General features: G+C 32.6%; 1 protein-coding gene across 3 annotated transcripts; it reads left to right on the forward strand.

Moving 5' to 3' along the window:
* Positions 1–3,592: 3,592 nt before the first annotated feature.
* On the forward strand, positions 3,593–8,273 carry LOC133671661 (protein FLX-like 2). 3 transcript variants are annotated; one of them, XM_062092474.1, is made up of 5 exons: positions 3,593–3,739; positions 4,408–4,988; positions 5,311–5,456; positions 5,546–5,652; positions 7,349–8,273. In XM_062092474.1, exons 2-5 carry the CDS (start codon positions 4,429–4,431, stop codon positions 7,988–7,990), a joined length of 1,455 nt encoding a protein of 484 aa, XP_061948458.1. In that variant the 5' UTR covers positions 3,593–3,739; positions 4,408–4,428; the 3' UTR covers positions 7,991–8,273. The 3 variants fall into 3 exon arrangements, with proteins under 3 accessions (XP_061948458.1, XP_061948460.1, XP_061948459.1); XM_062092476.1 differs by having other exon boundaries at positions 5,552–5,652; XM_062092475.1 differs by having other exon boundaries at positions 3,603–3,739; positions 4,390–4,988.
* The last annotated feature ends 3,851 nt before the right edge of the window (positions 8,274–12,124 follow it).

Raw genomic sequence — 12,124 nt, forward strand, 5'->3', positions numbered from 1 at the left:
GGTCGTGGATATGACGGGTTAACTAGGATTAACTTAGGACTTTTTGGTTTTTTTAAATTGAATATTTTTCTAATTTTATCATTTAATATTGAGTTAGGTCGAGAACTGGGCTTCATAATTTTTCATGCTTTTCCTTCTATTAGGTTATCTCGTTCGCATAATCTAGGGTTTGGTGGACTTGCTCGGCTTTGGTGATGTTTCTTTTTTTTGGGTTATTTTTCTAAATTAATTTTTTTTCCTAATTTCATTCATTTATATTGAACTTTTTGGAAATTAGGTATCATATTTTTTTTAATTTGCTTTCGATATGGTTATATCAGCCTCACGATAACTCAGATTGACTTAGATCACTTTTATGTTCTCATCTTTTTTATTTTTTTTTTTGTTTCAATATTGTTTTTCAACATTGAGTTGGGTAGGAAATTATGAGCTACACAATTTTTTTCTTTTGGCAAACATTTGTTTTTACAAGTTATCATGATCATTTTTTTAATCCGATCCATTTACTATTATTATTTTTTTATCATATAATAAAATGAAACTAGCTTATTGGACCAGTTAGATCTATAACCTGAATCATGTATTTCTCTTACTTATTTAAAACACACAACCATAATATGTACATCTTTTTTTTTTAACATTACAAATTATAATTATATATATATAATTCATCTAATCCCTCAATCATTAATGTTTACTATTGACCTCATATTTAGATCATGATTGAATTTAATAAGTTAATTCAAAATTGGTTATCTATAAATCAAATTGGATTGGAGTTTTAGTTGAATCGTCTAAGTTATTAACTTGGTTAAATATGAATGATTTAATCAAAACCTAATTGATCAAGTTGATTCAATTAAACTTAATTAAAACTCGACAAATTAAGAAAGAAAGTAAGCAGAATAATTTTGATATGGTGGAGAAAACCTAACCCCTTATTTTAAACAGGTTTTGCATCATTTTACTTAATATAAAAAAACATTTTGCAAATAATATTAAGTAAGATACTAGTTTATAGTTTTGCGTTATGCTGCAAGTCAGATTAATTTTTTTTTTTACATAAAAAAATCCAGTTCGTAGATAACTATTTGACATTGTTATTATACATGGTATAACAGACAATCTTGAAACCTTATGATCTGATTCATTGTCTATCTCGGATTTAAAATTAAACCGTGTGAACGTTATCCCAACATGACCTAGTCTACTTGATCAATTCAAAAGCTATTTGGTTGACCGATATAAAAAGTCTGAGGAGTTGAGATAAAAAGGATGAAATTGATTGAAAAAACCTTTATGATCCAACTTTTTGTTTAGACCAGATTTAAAATTAAACCATAAAGAACTTACTTTGATGTGATTTAGTTGACTTGGTTGATTTATAAGCAACTCGATTAACCAATAAAAAAATTCAAGGATGATATTGAGACAAAAAGGATGAAATTAATAGAAAAAAACTTCTCGATCTGATTTCTTACCTAACTTGAATTTAATTTTAAACTATATGAAAATTGTCTCGATGTGACCCAATCGACTCTAAAAACAATCTGAATAATTGTTAAAAAGAGTTTGAAGATGAAATTGAGAGAGAACAGGACTCGATTCCTTATCTAGCTCGATTTTAATATTAAACCATGTAAGAGTTGTCTCAACATAAAATGTAATTCAGTTAACTCGGTCAACTTAAAGGTAACTTGAACGGATATTAAAAAAAGTTTGAGGATGGAATTGAGAAAAAGAGATGAAACAAAAATAAAAAAGAAAAGAGAATTGAAAAATAAAAGGTGCTAAATTGTGGGGGGGGGGGGCAAATTTTCTAATATAGAAGGGTAATAAATAGTTAGGTTTTTGAAATTTAACCAGCATCCTTTCCAGTCAAGAATATCAAAAAAAAAACCTAACTCCTTATTTTAAACAGGTTTAACATCATTTTACTTAATATAAAAAACATTTTGCAAATAATATCAGGAAAATACTAGTTTATAGTTTTGCGTTATGCTGCAAGTCAAACCAATTTTTTTAACATAAAAAAATCTAGTTTATATATAACTATTTAACATTATTATTAGACATGGTCTAATATACAATCTTGAAACTTTATGATCTAACTTCTTGTCTATTTTGGATTTAAAATTAAACAATGTGAGGGTTGTCCTAACATGACCTAGTCTACTTGGCTAATCCAAAAGCTACTTGGTTGACCGGTATAAAAAGTCTAGAGGTGAAGATGAGATAAAAAAGATGAAATTGACCGAAAAAACCTTTATGATCCAACTTTTTGTTTAGTCCAGATTTAAAATTAAATCTTGAAGAAGTTATTTTGATGTGATCTAGTCGACGTAGCTGGTCTATAGGCAACTTAATTAATCAATAAAAAAAATATGAGGACGATATTGTGATAAAAAGCATGAAATTGATAGGAAAAAACTTCTCGACCTGATTTCTTACCTAAATCGAGTTTAATTTTAAACTATATAAAAGTTATCTTGATGTGTTCCAGTTGACTTGGTCTATCTAAAGACAATCTGAATGATTGTTAAAAAGAGTTTAAGAATGAAATTAAGAGAAAAAAGAAAGACAATACTTGATTTCCTGTCCAACTTGATTTTGATATTAAATCATGTAGAAATTATCTTAATATAAAATGTAAATTAGTCGGTCAACTTAAAAGCAACATGAATAAATGTTAAAAAAAATTAAAAATAAAATTAAAAAAAATAGAATAAAAAAAAAGGGGGAATTGAAAAAATAAAGAAGGCGGGCTCGTTGTTACGAACGTAGGGTAATAAATAGTTTGGTTTTGGAAATTTAACCAGTATATATATATAAAGAATATCCACGAGCATATGCCATAAAAATATATTTTCAAGAGATTATATTATCAATGAGTTGATGGAGTCTGGATGAGAGAGATTGCCTCGACAATTAAAATATTGGGACCATAATTTAGAAAAAAAATATTAAATTCTTAAACCGATATGGAGGTGCGGTTTTTGTTTATGATTCTTAAAAAGACCTTTTGGTCTGATTAATATGCAAATTAATTAAAAAATATCCCTACCCGGGGGTAGAAAAAGAAGAAGAAGTAATTTTAGGGACTCGAACCATTAGTTAGATCAACTTATAGGGTGGAATATTGTAATAACTCAACCACGTCACCAAAATATCTTTTTTATATTTCGGATTTTTTTTTTCATTTGAATAATCATAAGCATTTTTGCTATCTTCCAAGGCTTAACTTTTATCACGAAGCCTGGCATTTCGTATTATTATTTAGAATTGATTTTAAAAAAAAAATAATAAAAAAAAGATACATGCACACACATATACATGCATGCATGCATAAAAGTACACCTCAATTCAGTCCTGATGATAACCCATTTTTAATTTACGTCCCAGAACTTTTGATTTTTATCAATTTCACTCAAAATAGTATTTAATTAATATTAGACATTTAATGTTGGTTGCATTTGAGGGTAAATGGATAAAATTAAAAGAATGGAAACTCAACTGATACTTAGGGTAATAAGCTAGAAGCGAGAACCCCTCGCACAAAACAAATGTAGAAACGTCGTCGTAACAGCAAGTCCTGGTCCCTGGTTGTAAATATTGTAGCTGTGAGTGATTAACGTGAGAGCTCCCCCCCTCCCCCCTCTCTCTTCTGTATCAGCAAATCGCTGGTGCTGTATTTTTTTCTCATCATCCGTTATCGCGCAATTGCAGCCTCTCCTTTCAGGTAATCCTCAGCAACTTCACCGTCTTGTTCCATTTATCTTCGATTTTCATCTTCTTGTTTTTCTTTTTCTATTTATTTCGTTTCAGTTTATGTTTTAATAATATAACACACCAGTAAATTCTTTTTTAAAAAACGATTACCGGATATTAGCTCAATTCCATGGAATTAAACAAATGGGATTTTGTTTTAACATTTTAATTTTTTGATGGTATTAAATTTGATGATATTAGATTATGAACTGGGATTAATTTTAAGAGGTGGGTTTTGCAGATAAATACATTTTATTCTGAATTTTGAGGTCTTGAATTGCATGAGACTGTGTTATTGTTTCTGTATAAAATGGGTACTGATTGAATTTGAATAAATATGATGTAACATGGAATTTATGATTCTAGAAGGAGGTTTTTTTTTGGTTTTGCTGTCACACGAATTCTATATGTTGTGTTATTCCAGCTTTTGATGTGTTTTTAACCATGATGCTTGACCGTGAATAGAATTGAGGAACTGATTTTAAACGGAAATTTTATGATTTCACTTTGGCGCATTGCTCTTCCTGTAATTATTTACTGTTTTTGAATGCAGAATGTGGAGAAAGTAACTCTAGTGTTTCTTGGTAATGCTGCTTTGATTATTTCATATGATTTTATCAGTATGGTTTCTTGATACAGGTTAGAGTTAGTTAAGTTAAAATGGCGAGTAAAGGTCGAATTCCACCTCCTCATTTAAGGCGTCCTCTTCCAGGATCTGGTATAGTTCATCCTGATTCATTTGGCTCAGGACTACGTCTGCCGCAAGGCCCTTTTCCTCCTTTTGAGATGTTGCCTCCCCCGGAAGTTATGGAACAGAAGATTGCTGCACAACATGGAGAGATGCAAAGACTTGCAACGGAGAACCAGAGACTTGCAGCAACTCATGGAACCTTGAGACAAGAACTTGCTGCTGCTCAACATGAGTTGCAGTTATTACATGCTCACATTGGAGCTGTCAAGGCTGAAAGAGAGCAACAAATGAGGGGACTTGTGGATAATATAGGCAAGATGGAAACTGAATTGAAAGACGCAGAGCCTGTAAGGTTGGAATTGCAGCAGGCACGGGTAGAGGCTGAGAATTTGCTTGTAACGAGGCAGGAACTTGTGTCTAAAATTCATCAGTTGAGTCAGGATCTTCACAGGGCCCAGGTAGATGTGCAGCAGATTCCTGCTCTGATGTCAGAACTCGAGGGTCTCAGACAGGAATATCAACGATGCAGGTATTGGTTCTATTTTATCTTGTTGATTCTTAATTTACCTTGGTAAAAATTAATTTTAAATGTTTGAACATTTGTCTTTAAAAAATGCTCCATTCTAAAGCATTGTTATACCCAAGTCTGCTCTGCCAACTTAATGCTTCCTTTAATTGATGGTGTGCACTTTTCCTGAGTAATTTTACCCGCAAATCATTCTGTTGGACTCATTTTTCCTCAGTGTTACAGTTTTCATTTCTAAGCTGAACATGCTTGTGTGTTAACTCTTATGAATGATTTGGTTTCACTTATGAAAATTCCATCATCTTTTATCGTGTTGACTGTGTAGGGTTTCATATGATTACGAGAAGAAATTATTTCATGACCACCTTGAGCAACTTCAGACGATGGAGAAGAACTATATCACAATGTCTAGGGAATTGGAAAAGCTTAGATCAGAATTGACTAAAACAGCGAATGTTGATATAAGAAATGGTAATCTTGTTGTTTCTTTTGCTCATTTAGAGCTCCTTTTTTTACTAGATTTTGTTGAATATTATACGAGGTTCATTTTCTGTATATAGTTGCAGGAGGGCCTTATGGTGGCCCCGCTGGGAACGAGAGTGAGGCATCTGGGCATCCGGCAGGAAAAAATATATACGAAGATGGCTATGGCATTCCGCAAAGCCAGGTGAGTCAAATTCCACTTTGACAGTTGTCATAGTTACTATGTCTCGGTCTCTTTGATACTCTAATCCTATCAGTTTTTATTATTAACATGTAATGTACTTACGAAGGGATGGTGAACTATACTATAGATATGCATTAGAAAATGTGTTGTTGATTCCTCTTTCTGTCTTCACTTGCCTTATTAGTAAATATAGTTGATGCAATAAGGTTAATCTCAATGAGATGATTATGCCTGAACAACATTCTAACTTCTTGATTTTTGATTTCATTGCTCCATCATGACATTAGGCTGGACATTAAAATTTTGTTTTCTTTTTTTCCCTGGAAACTAAATCTAGGGCTTATTAGGTTATCATCATTGTCATCATCATCATCATTATTGTGGTTGTGGTTGTTGTGCTTGTGTGTCAAATGAGTATTGCTGAATTGTGAATGGCTTATCAGTGGGTTCTTCTTTGGTAAATTATTTAGAATCCCTTAATTGTAAGAATTGGCGTGGGTTCTTTATACATTTAAAGACAGTTTAAAATGCATGCAAGTTTTCTGGTGGATGCAAAAAATCCTTGACATGCATATTAGTGAACTGGCGCTGTATATTTCTTGGCAAGTATGCAAGTTGCATTTTCATCTTACATTGAGATTTGGAATAAATTATATGCTTATGTGTGTAGCTTCAGAAACGTGAGGGAATGATACTAAACTAGAGAAACACGTGTAAACTGCTTCTGCAATGATGATAAAACATGGAGGTGGTTTCTGGATGTCAGGAACTTGATTGCTTCTGAAATTGAATTAATCAAAGGGAAAGAAACAATACAGCAAAAAAAAAATAGGCAACTATTCCTGAGAGAATATCTTGATATTCTTTCGACTGCTTCTTTGAAGATTTTCCTAGGTATTTGAGGCAGAGTAATTATCTCAAGTATGAATGAGTAAGAGCTTATAACTAGAAACAAGGCAGATATTTGGTGATCATAAAAATCAAAAACTGGTTTCCAAAGTGTTCTTTCTGGTGTGACTCATTTTAAGTTCTGGCCAGATATAATTGTAATTGAAGTTATGATTGTAATCGGAGTTATGGTATCAGATGGCTAATTTTTTTTGGTTACTGCTACTTAAGACTTGCCTGCCAAAGAATCGAGGTTGTTATAATTTAGACGCTCTAGTAGTCTCTTTCAGGTTGGACATGGAGCGCATCTATATAGTGAAGCTGGTAATGTAGCTAATGTTTGCAATTGATGGCTATTATACGGTAGGAATTAGTTGGTACAAAATTGGCTCCGGAGTGGTTCCCAATTAAAGCCTGTTTTTGGGACACAGATGGAAAATAATCAATTTGATAGTGGTGACTTTTTGAAGAAATATAACTGCTTGACATAAGTGAATTGTAAACTTACAATCGGTTAACCAAAAGCAAGCCTGAAGAAACCAAAATACATTTTGGGGCACGCATTACGCTTGCTATAGTTAACTATGTTTGCAACACAGATTTTGCCATGTAAAATCAACACAAAAGGCTGTTGATGGGGCAAAACTAACCATATGCTATTACAAGGCTCAAACAATTGGTCAGGGCCAACTCTGTTGGGCATGGGAGTCTTCATTGCTGTTGTCTTTGTTGTTTCCTTTGATGGCTCAATTTTCTGTCAGCTTCTGGAAATAAAAATGAATTGATAGAATTGTGGTTTATGTAACAGGGACATCCTGCTCTTCATAACTCTGGTGCTGCAAATATTGGTGCTGTTGGTAATGCTAGTACTGGTACTGCGACACCTTATGCTGGGGCTCAATCTGGTGCTGCGCCCTCAAAACCTGGTTATGAGGCACCAAGAGGCCCTGCCTATGAGCCACCAAAAGTACCTGGTTATGATGCATCAAGATTGCCTGGCTATGATATGCAAAGGGGACACGGATATGATGCTCAGAGAGGGCCTGGATATGATGCTCAGAGAATACCTGGTTATGATCCACAGAGACTTGCTGTTTATGACATTCAGAGAGGACATGCATATGATGCACAAAGAGGACAAGGTTATGATGCGCAGAGACTACCTAATTATCATGCATCCAGGGGTGCTGGCTATGATGCAGCAGCATCCAGGGGTGCTGCTGGGCCACAAGGGCATGTGGCACCACCTGCAAACAATATGCCATACGGGTCTGCAACTACACCAACTCATTCTGGAAGTGGGTACGAAGCACCAGCTAGAGGTGTCGCCGGGCCACATGGGCAAATGGCAGCTGGAAACAACATGCCTTACGGGTCTGCAACGCCACCAACTCGTTCTGGTAGTGTGTATGAGGCATCGGCTAGAGCTCCAAACCCTGCCAGGAGATGAGCTTAAGATAATGTACTTGCAGTGAAATATCAGCTAACATCCCTCCTTTCTCAAACCCTCGTTCTCCCGGTTTTTTGGTTTATAAGCCTAGCTATTGTTTTACAGTGCACCATCCAGTAGAAATTCTGCATTGGTCGAGCAGCTGCGCGTTTTCCTGTCTTGTTTCTCAAGGTTCACTAATTTCCCAATAGTTCTCGTATGTTGATCCCCTGTTTTGAAGGGTTATATTGCAACAATGTATTTCAATCTTTGAGCAATTCTATCTCTGCACCTCTCTCTTCTATTTGCGGTGTCTAGTGTGATGGTTAGGGGAGATTTTCCCTGGCAGTTTGCTGTTAGATGCCCCTCATTAATTCAGGTCTAGTATGGATATGAATTTCTTTCTTTTCTCTTGGAACTGGAGTTTTTTTTTTGCAACCATTGTTAATTTGATGCCTGAAATATGAATTGCTGTACTTAACAAATCGAAGTACCCCGGATTAATGAAAGTGAGGATCATTTCTATAATGTAGCCATAAACTACATAAAAATAATTATATCAATTCGTTGTAGTTTTATGTAAGGATGAAGAATGAATTTATCTCAATGTAGTTCGTAGAATTTCTCGCAATTTTATTTATTTATTTATCTTCTTACAATCTAACTTGCGCTATTAACAAAATCTAATTGGTCTTGGAAAATTAATGTATCTCAACACCCATTGGCACTGTTTATTGAAACAATATAGTAATTTTGCTATTCTACATAAAAAAAAATTGCACATGCTTTTAAGGGTATTGAAATCTTTTTACGGAGTTCATTTGCATTTCTAAATTGATCAGGGACAAATAAGTATTTTTTAATCTTGATTATATAGTAAAACAATCATAATATCATTGGAAGAAAAAAAATTAAACTTGGTGTTAAAGGATATTTTTGTATTTTCACAATGAATTTTTTGTTATTAAAACTTAGATTGAGAGACAGTTTGGTATTTGATCAAATATAAAAAATAAAATGCACATAAAAAAAAATACAAAGATACTCTTAAAATAAATAAATAAAAAATTCAAGTTGAGGTTAAGGGGTGTTTTGGGTTTTTCACAATAATTTTTTTTTGTAATTAGAAAGTAAGCTTATGAGCACTTTTGTATTTAGTTAAATAAAAAAACCAAAAAGAACATGCGAGTGTGGCATACTTGGAGGCACGTGGGAGACACTCACGGCCTTCACAGAACGCATGAGACACCTTCCGACATCCAAAAAGGCCCTTCCATCGTGTTGTTGGAAGTGCCTCCATCTCTTCTTTTTTTGTGCGGCGCATGTCTCCAGAGGTGGTTTGGTTTGTTGCCAGTGGACTTTTTTTTTTCACTCTTCTCTCTCTCCTCCCCAAAAAATTATAATTTGGTTATCTTTGTTGTTGGTATCTCAACTTCAGTTCTTATTCTCAGCTTTACTGTTAATATAAAGAATCCAGTTGAATATAAAAGACAATAACATATCCCTACCTCATTACCTTTATCATTAACACAAAAGGAATATATTGATACTATTTTGGATACACAAGTTGCTTTTTGCGGTGATGATGATGTTTAGCGAATCTTTGGAAGTATTATTGGAGCCACCTGGAGCTATACTTGACAATGTCGAGTTTTTCCAACACTAAAAAAGTTTGTGCGGATACCAAACTTATGATACAGTTCGCTTACGTAGATAATTGAATAACAACATAGGATTGTACAGTTTCTCACTTTTTGGTTAAGAGATTGAGCACATCCAAGTTAACGAATTTTATTTAGGTTTGTTATTGAGCTTAATTTATATTATTTTGTTGGATATTTTATTTAGTAAATTATAAGTCTCATTTTTAGTTGTGATGAAAGTTTTGGTATTTATATGTAATTTTCATATTATAGAGAGTTTTGATGAATTAATAAAAATTTAAATATTCTTCTCCTATGTCTTTCTTTTCTCTTCTCAGGTTCTTTTCCTCTTTTTCCTAATGTTCCTCTTCTTCCTTTATTTCTCTCCTCTTTTTTTTTTCTTTAAATCATATTATTTTGCATCATCATATAACTTGTATGAGTTTTTGTAAACCTGGACACATTTACAAAAGAATGTTGAGTCCTCAAGAGTAATATTGTTCTTGTAGAACCTATAATACTAATAGCCAAAAAAATAAAAATATGTAATATTATCTATTAATTTTTTTTATAATTTTTTTAAATTGATAATGAGTATTTATTGTTTTGTTGAATTCTAAAAAATGTAATTTTTTTTTATGGAACAACACAATTTACAAATAGTTCGCCCATAGAGATCATAGGGCATAGATTTAGATTATTCGCAATGTATTTACAAATAGTTGTCTTGTTTAATTATATAATTCATGAAGATTCTAACCATTTAATTTGTTTCACAAATTGTTTTGCAATACATTCATTATCTCAATGAGCTTTTATTCCAAAAAAATAAATGGTATATGATATGTTATCCCTCTCTATAATAAAATAAATAAATTCAAGGCTAAGCGCACAAGCGTAGTATGTTACGGATGGGCTAGGTATTATGCCTTTGTTTTTTTTTTTAATTTATTCTTTGAAAATAATTTATTAGACTCATTTACTGTTCAGTTTTAACATGATTCTTACATGCTATTATAATTTTTTTTTAATTTTAATAATTTTATTTTTTAATTATTATATATCTGATTTGAAAATACTAATATTAATAATAAATTATTCATGAAAACTTGATTGAAATCAATTTTTTTATTAAAGTATTTTAATAGATTTTAAACATAATTTATAATATTTATGATTTTTTTAGCTTTTGATTACATATATTATACATATACTATCTTGATACTTTTTATTGACTTACTTAACGATCATAAAATATATTTTTTAACAAAATAATGATTTTAATTAAAAACATTACATTGACTAATATAAACAAAATATACATGAATAGAAAATTTTCTTAAAGTGAAAATCAAACTAACTTTTTGAAGATAAATAATGAATAATATGATCCTCAAACGCATGACCATCTTTTTTTTGCCTTTTTTTTTTTTTCTTGTCATTCATATTGAAAAGGGCAAGTCATCTGTGCTCTTTTTTGCTGCTTTACCTCACATTGAAAAATATCACCAGCATTTAATCTTTAAGTACAGCTTTATCATCTCTATAGCTTTATTACGTGGACAGAATTAACTTTTGATTCAAGCAGTTAACGATGATCCTCACATGAACATGAAGTATTTGGGTGGCTGCTGGCTGCAGTGTCAGCGCCCCAGTTGTCAGAGAAGGATGGTATGCAATGATGATCAGATCTGTACGTAGCTGTTTATATCAGAGGCTGATAAATTTTAGGGAAAACACAGGAAGCATATTAACTTGCTCGAAGATGCAATCTTTAGCCATAAAACTAAAAAAGAAGAAGAGGGTTTTTCTTTTTTCAAGTAATTTGACCAAATTAAGTGAATCGCTTTAATGAGGAAACACGTGAAGCATATACTATTAGTTATTAATGGCTTCCGAAAGTTCTTCATGACTGAGAAAAACAAGTCTTTAAAGTCCAAATCATGTGATACATATGCAACTCAAACTAGACCACCCATGATCACTTCCCAAAGGTTTGTGATCCACGTCCAAGGAGGAATCCACACCATATGTTGTTGATAATTTCCTAGGCCCTGAGTTACATATATACACCAGGAGCTCTTGAGATAGCGAATCCATGGATCACTGCTTGCATACACTCTATGTTCTTGGCACATTCATGTATGTGCTTAGTATAATTTCAATATCAGGGTATATTTGTATCATTTTCATGCAGCCATTCTAACAAAAATTAATTTTAAACGGGTGGATTATACATGTTATGACTGCTATATATCCCCTACTTGGATTGAAATCTAAAATGATCATGTGAAAAGTAAATTCGACTGATCCAATGCATTCAACAAAGAGTTATGCCACAATAAATTAACGTCGAGTACTATTTTAATTGATTAAGTTATTTGTTATGGTAAAAATGTTGTAAATTGCAATTATGCTCAAGATTAGAAGGATCGGGGGGGGAATGGAGCTGTGCTATTGTATCATCCATGACAGAGCTTAGCCATGGAGGAACTGAAGACAAGAGACGAGA

This window comes from Populus nigra, chromosome 13 (assembly GCF_951802175.1).
Source record: "Populus nigra chromosome 13, ddPopNigr1.1, whole genome shotgun sequence".
NCBI lineage: Eukaryota > Viridiplantae > Streptophyta > Magnoliopsida > Malpighiales > Salicaceae > Populus > Populus nigra.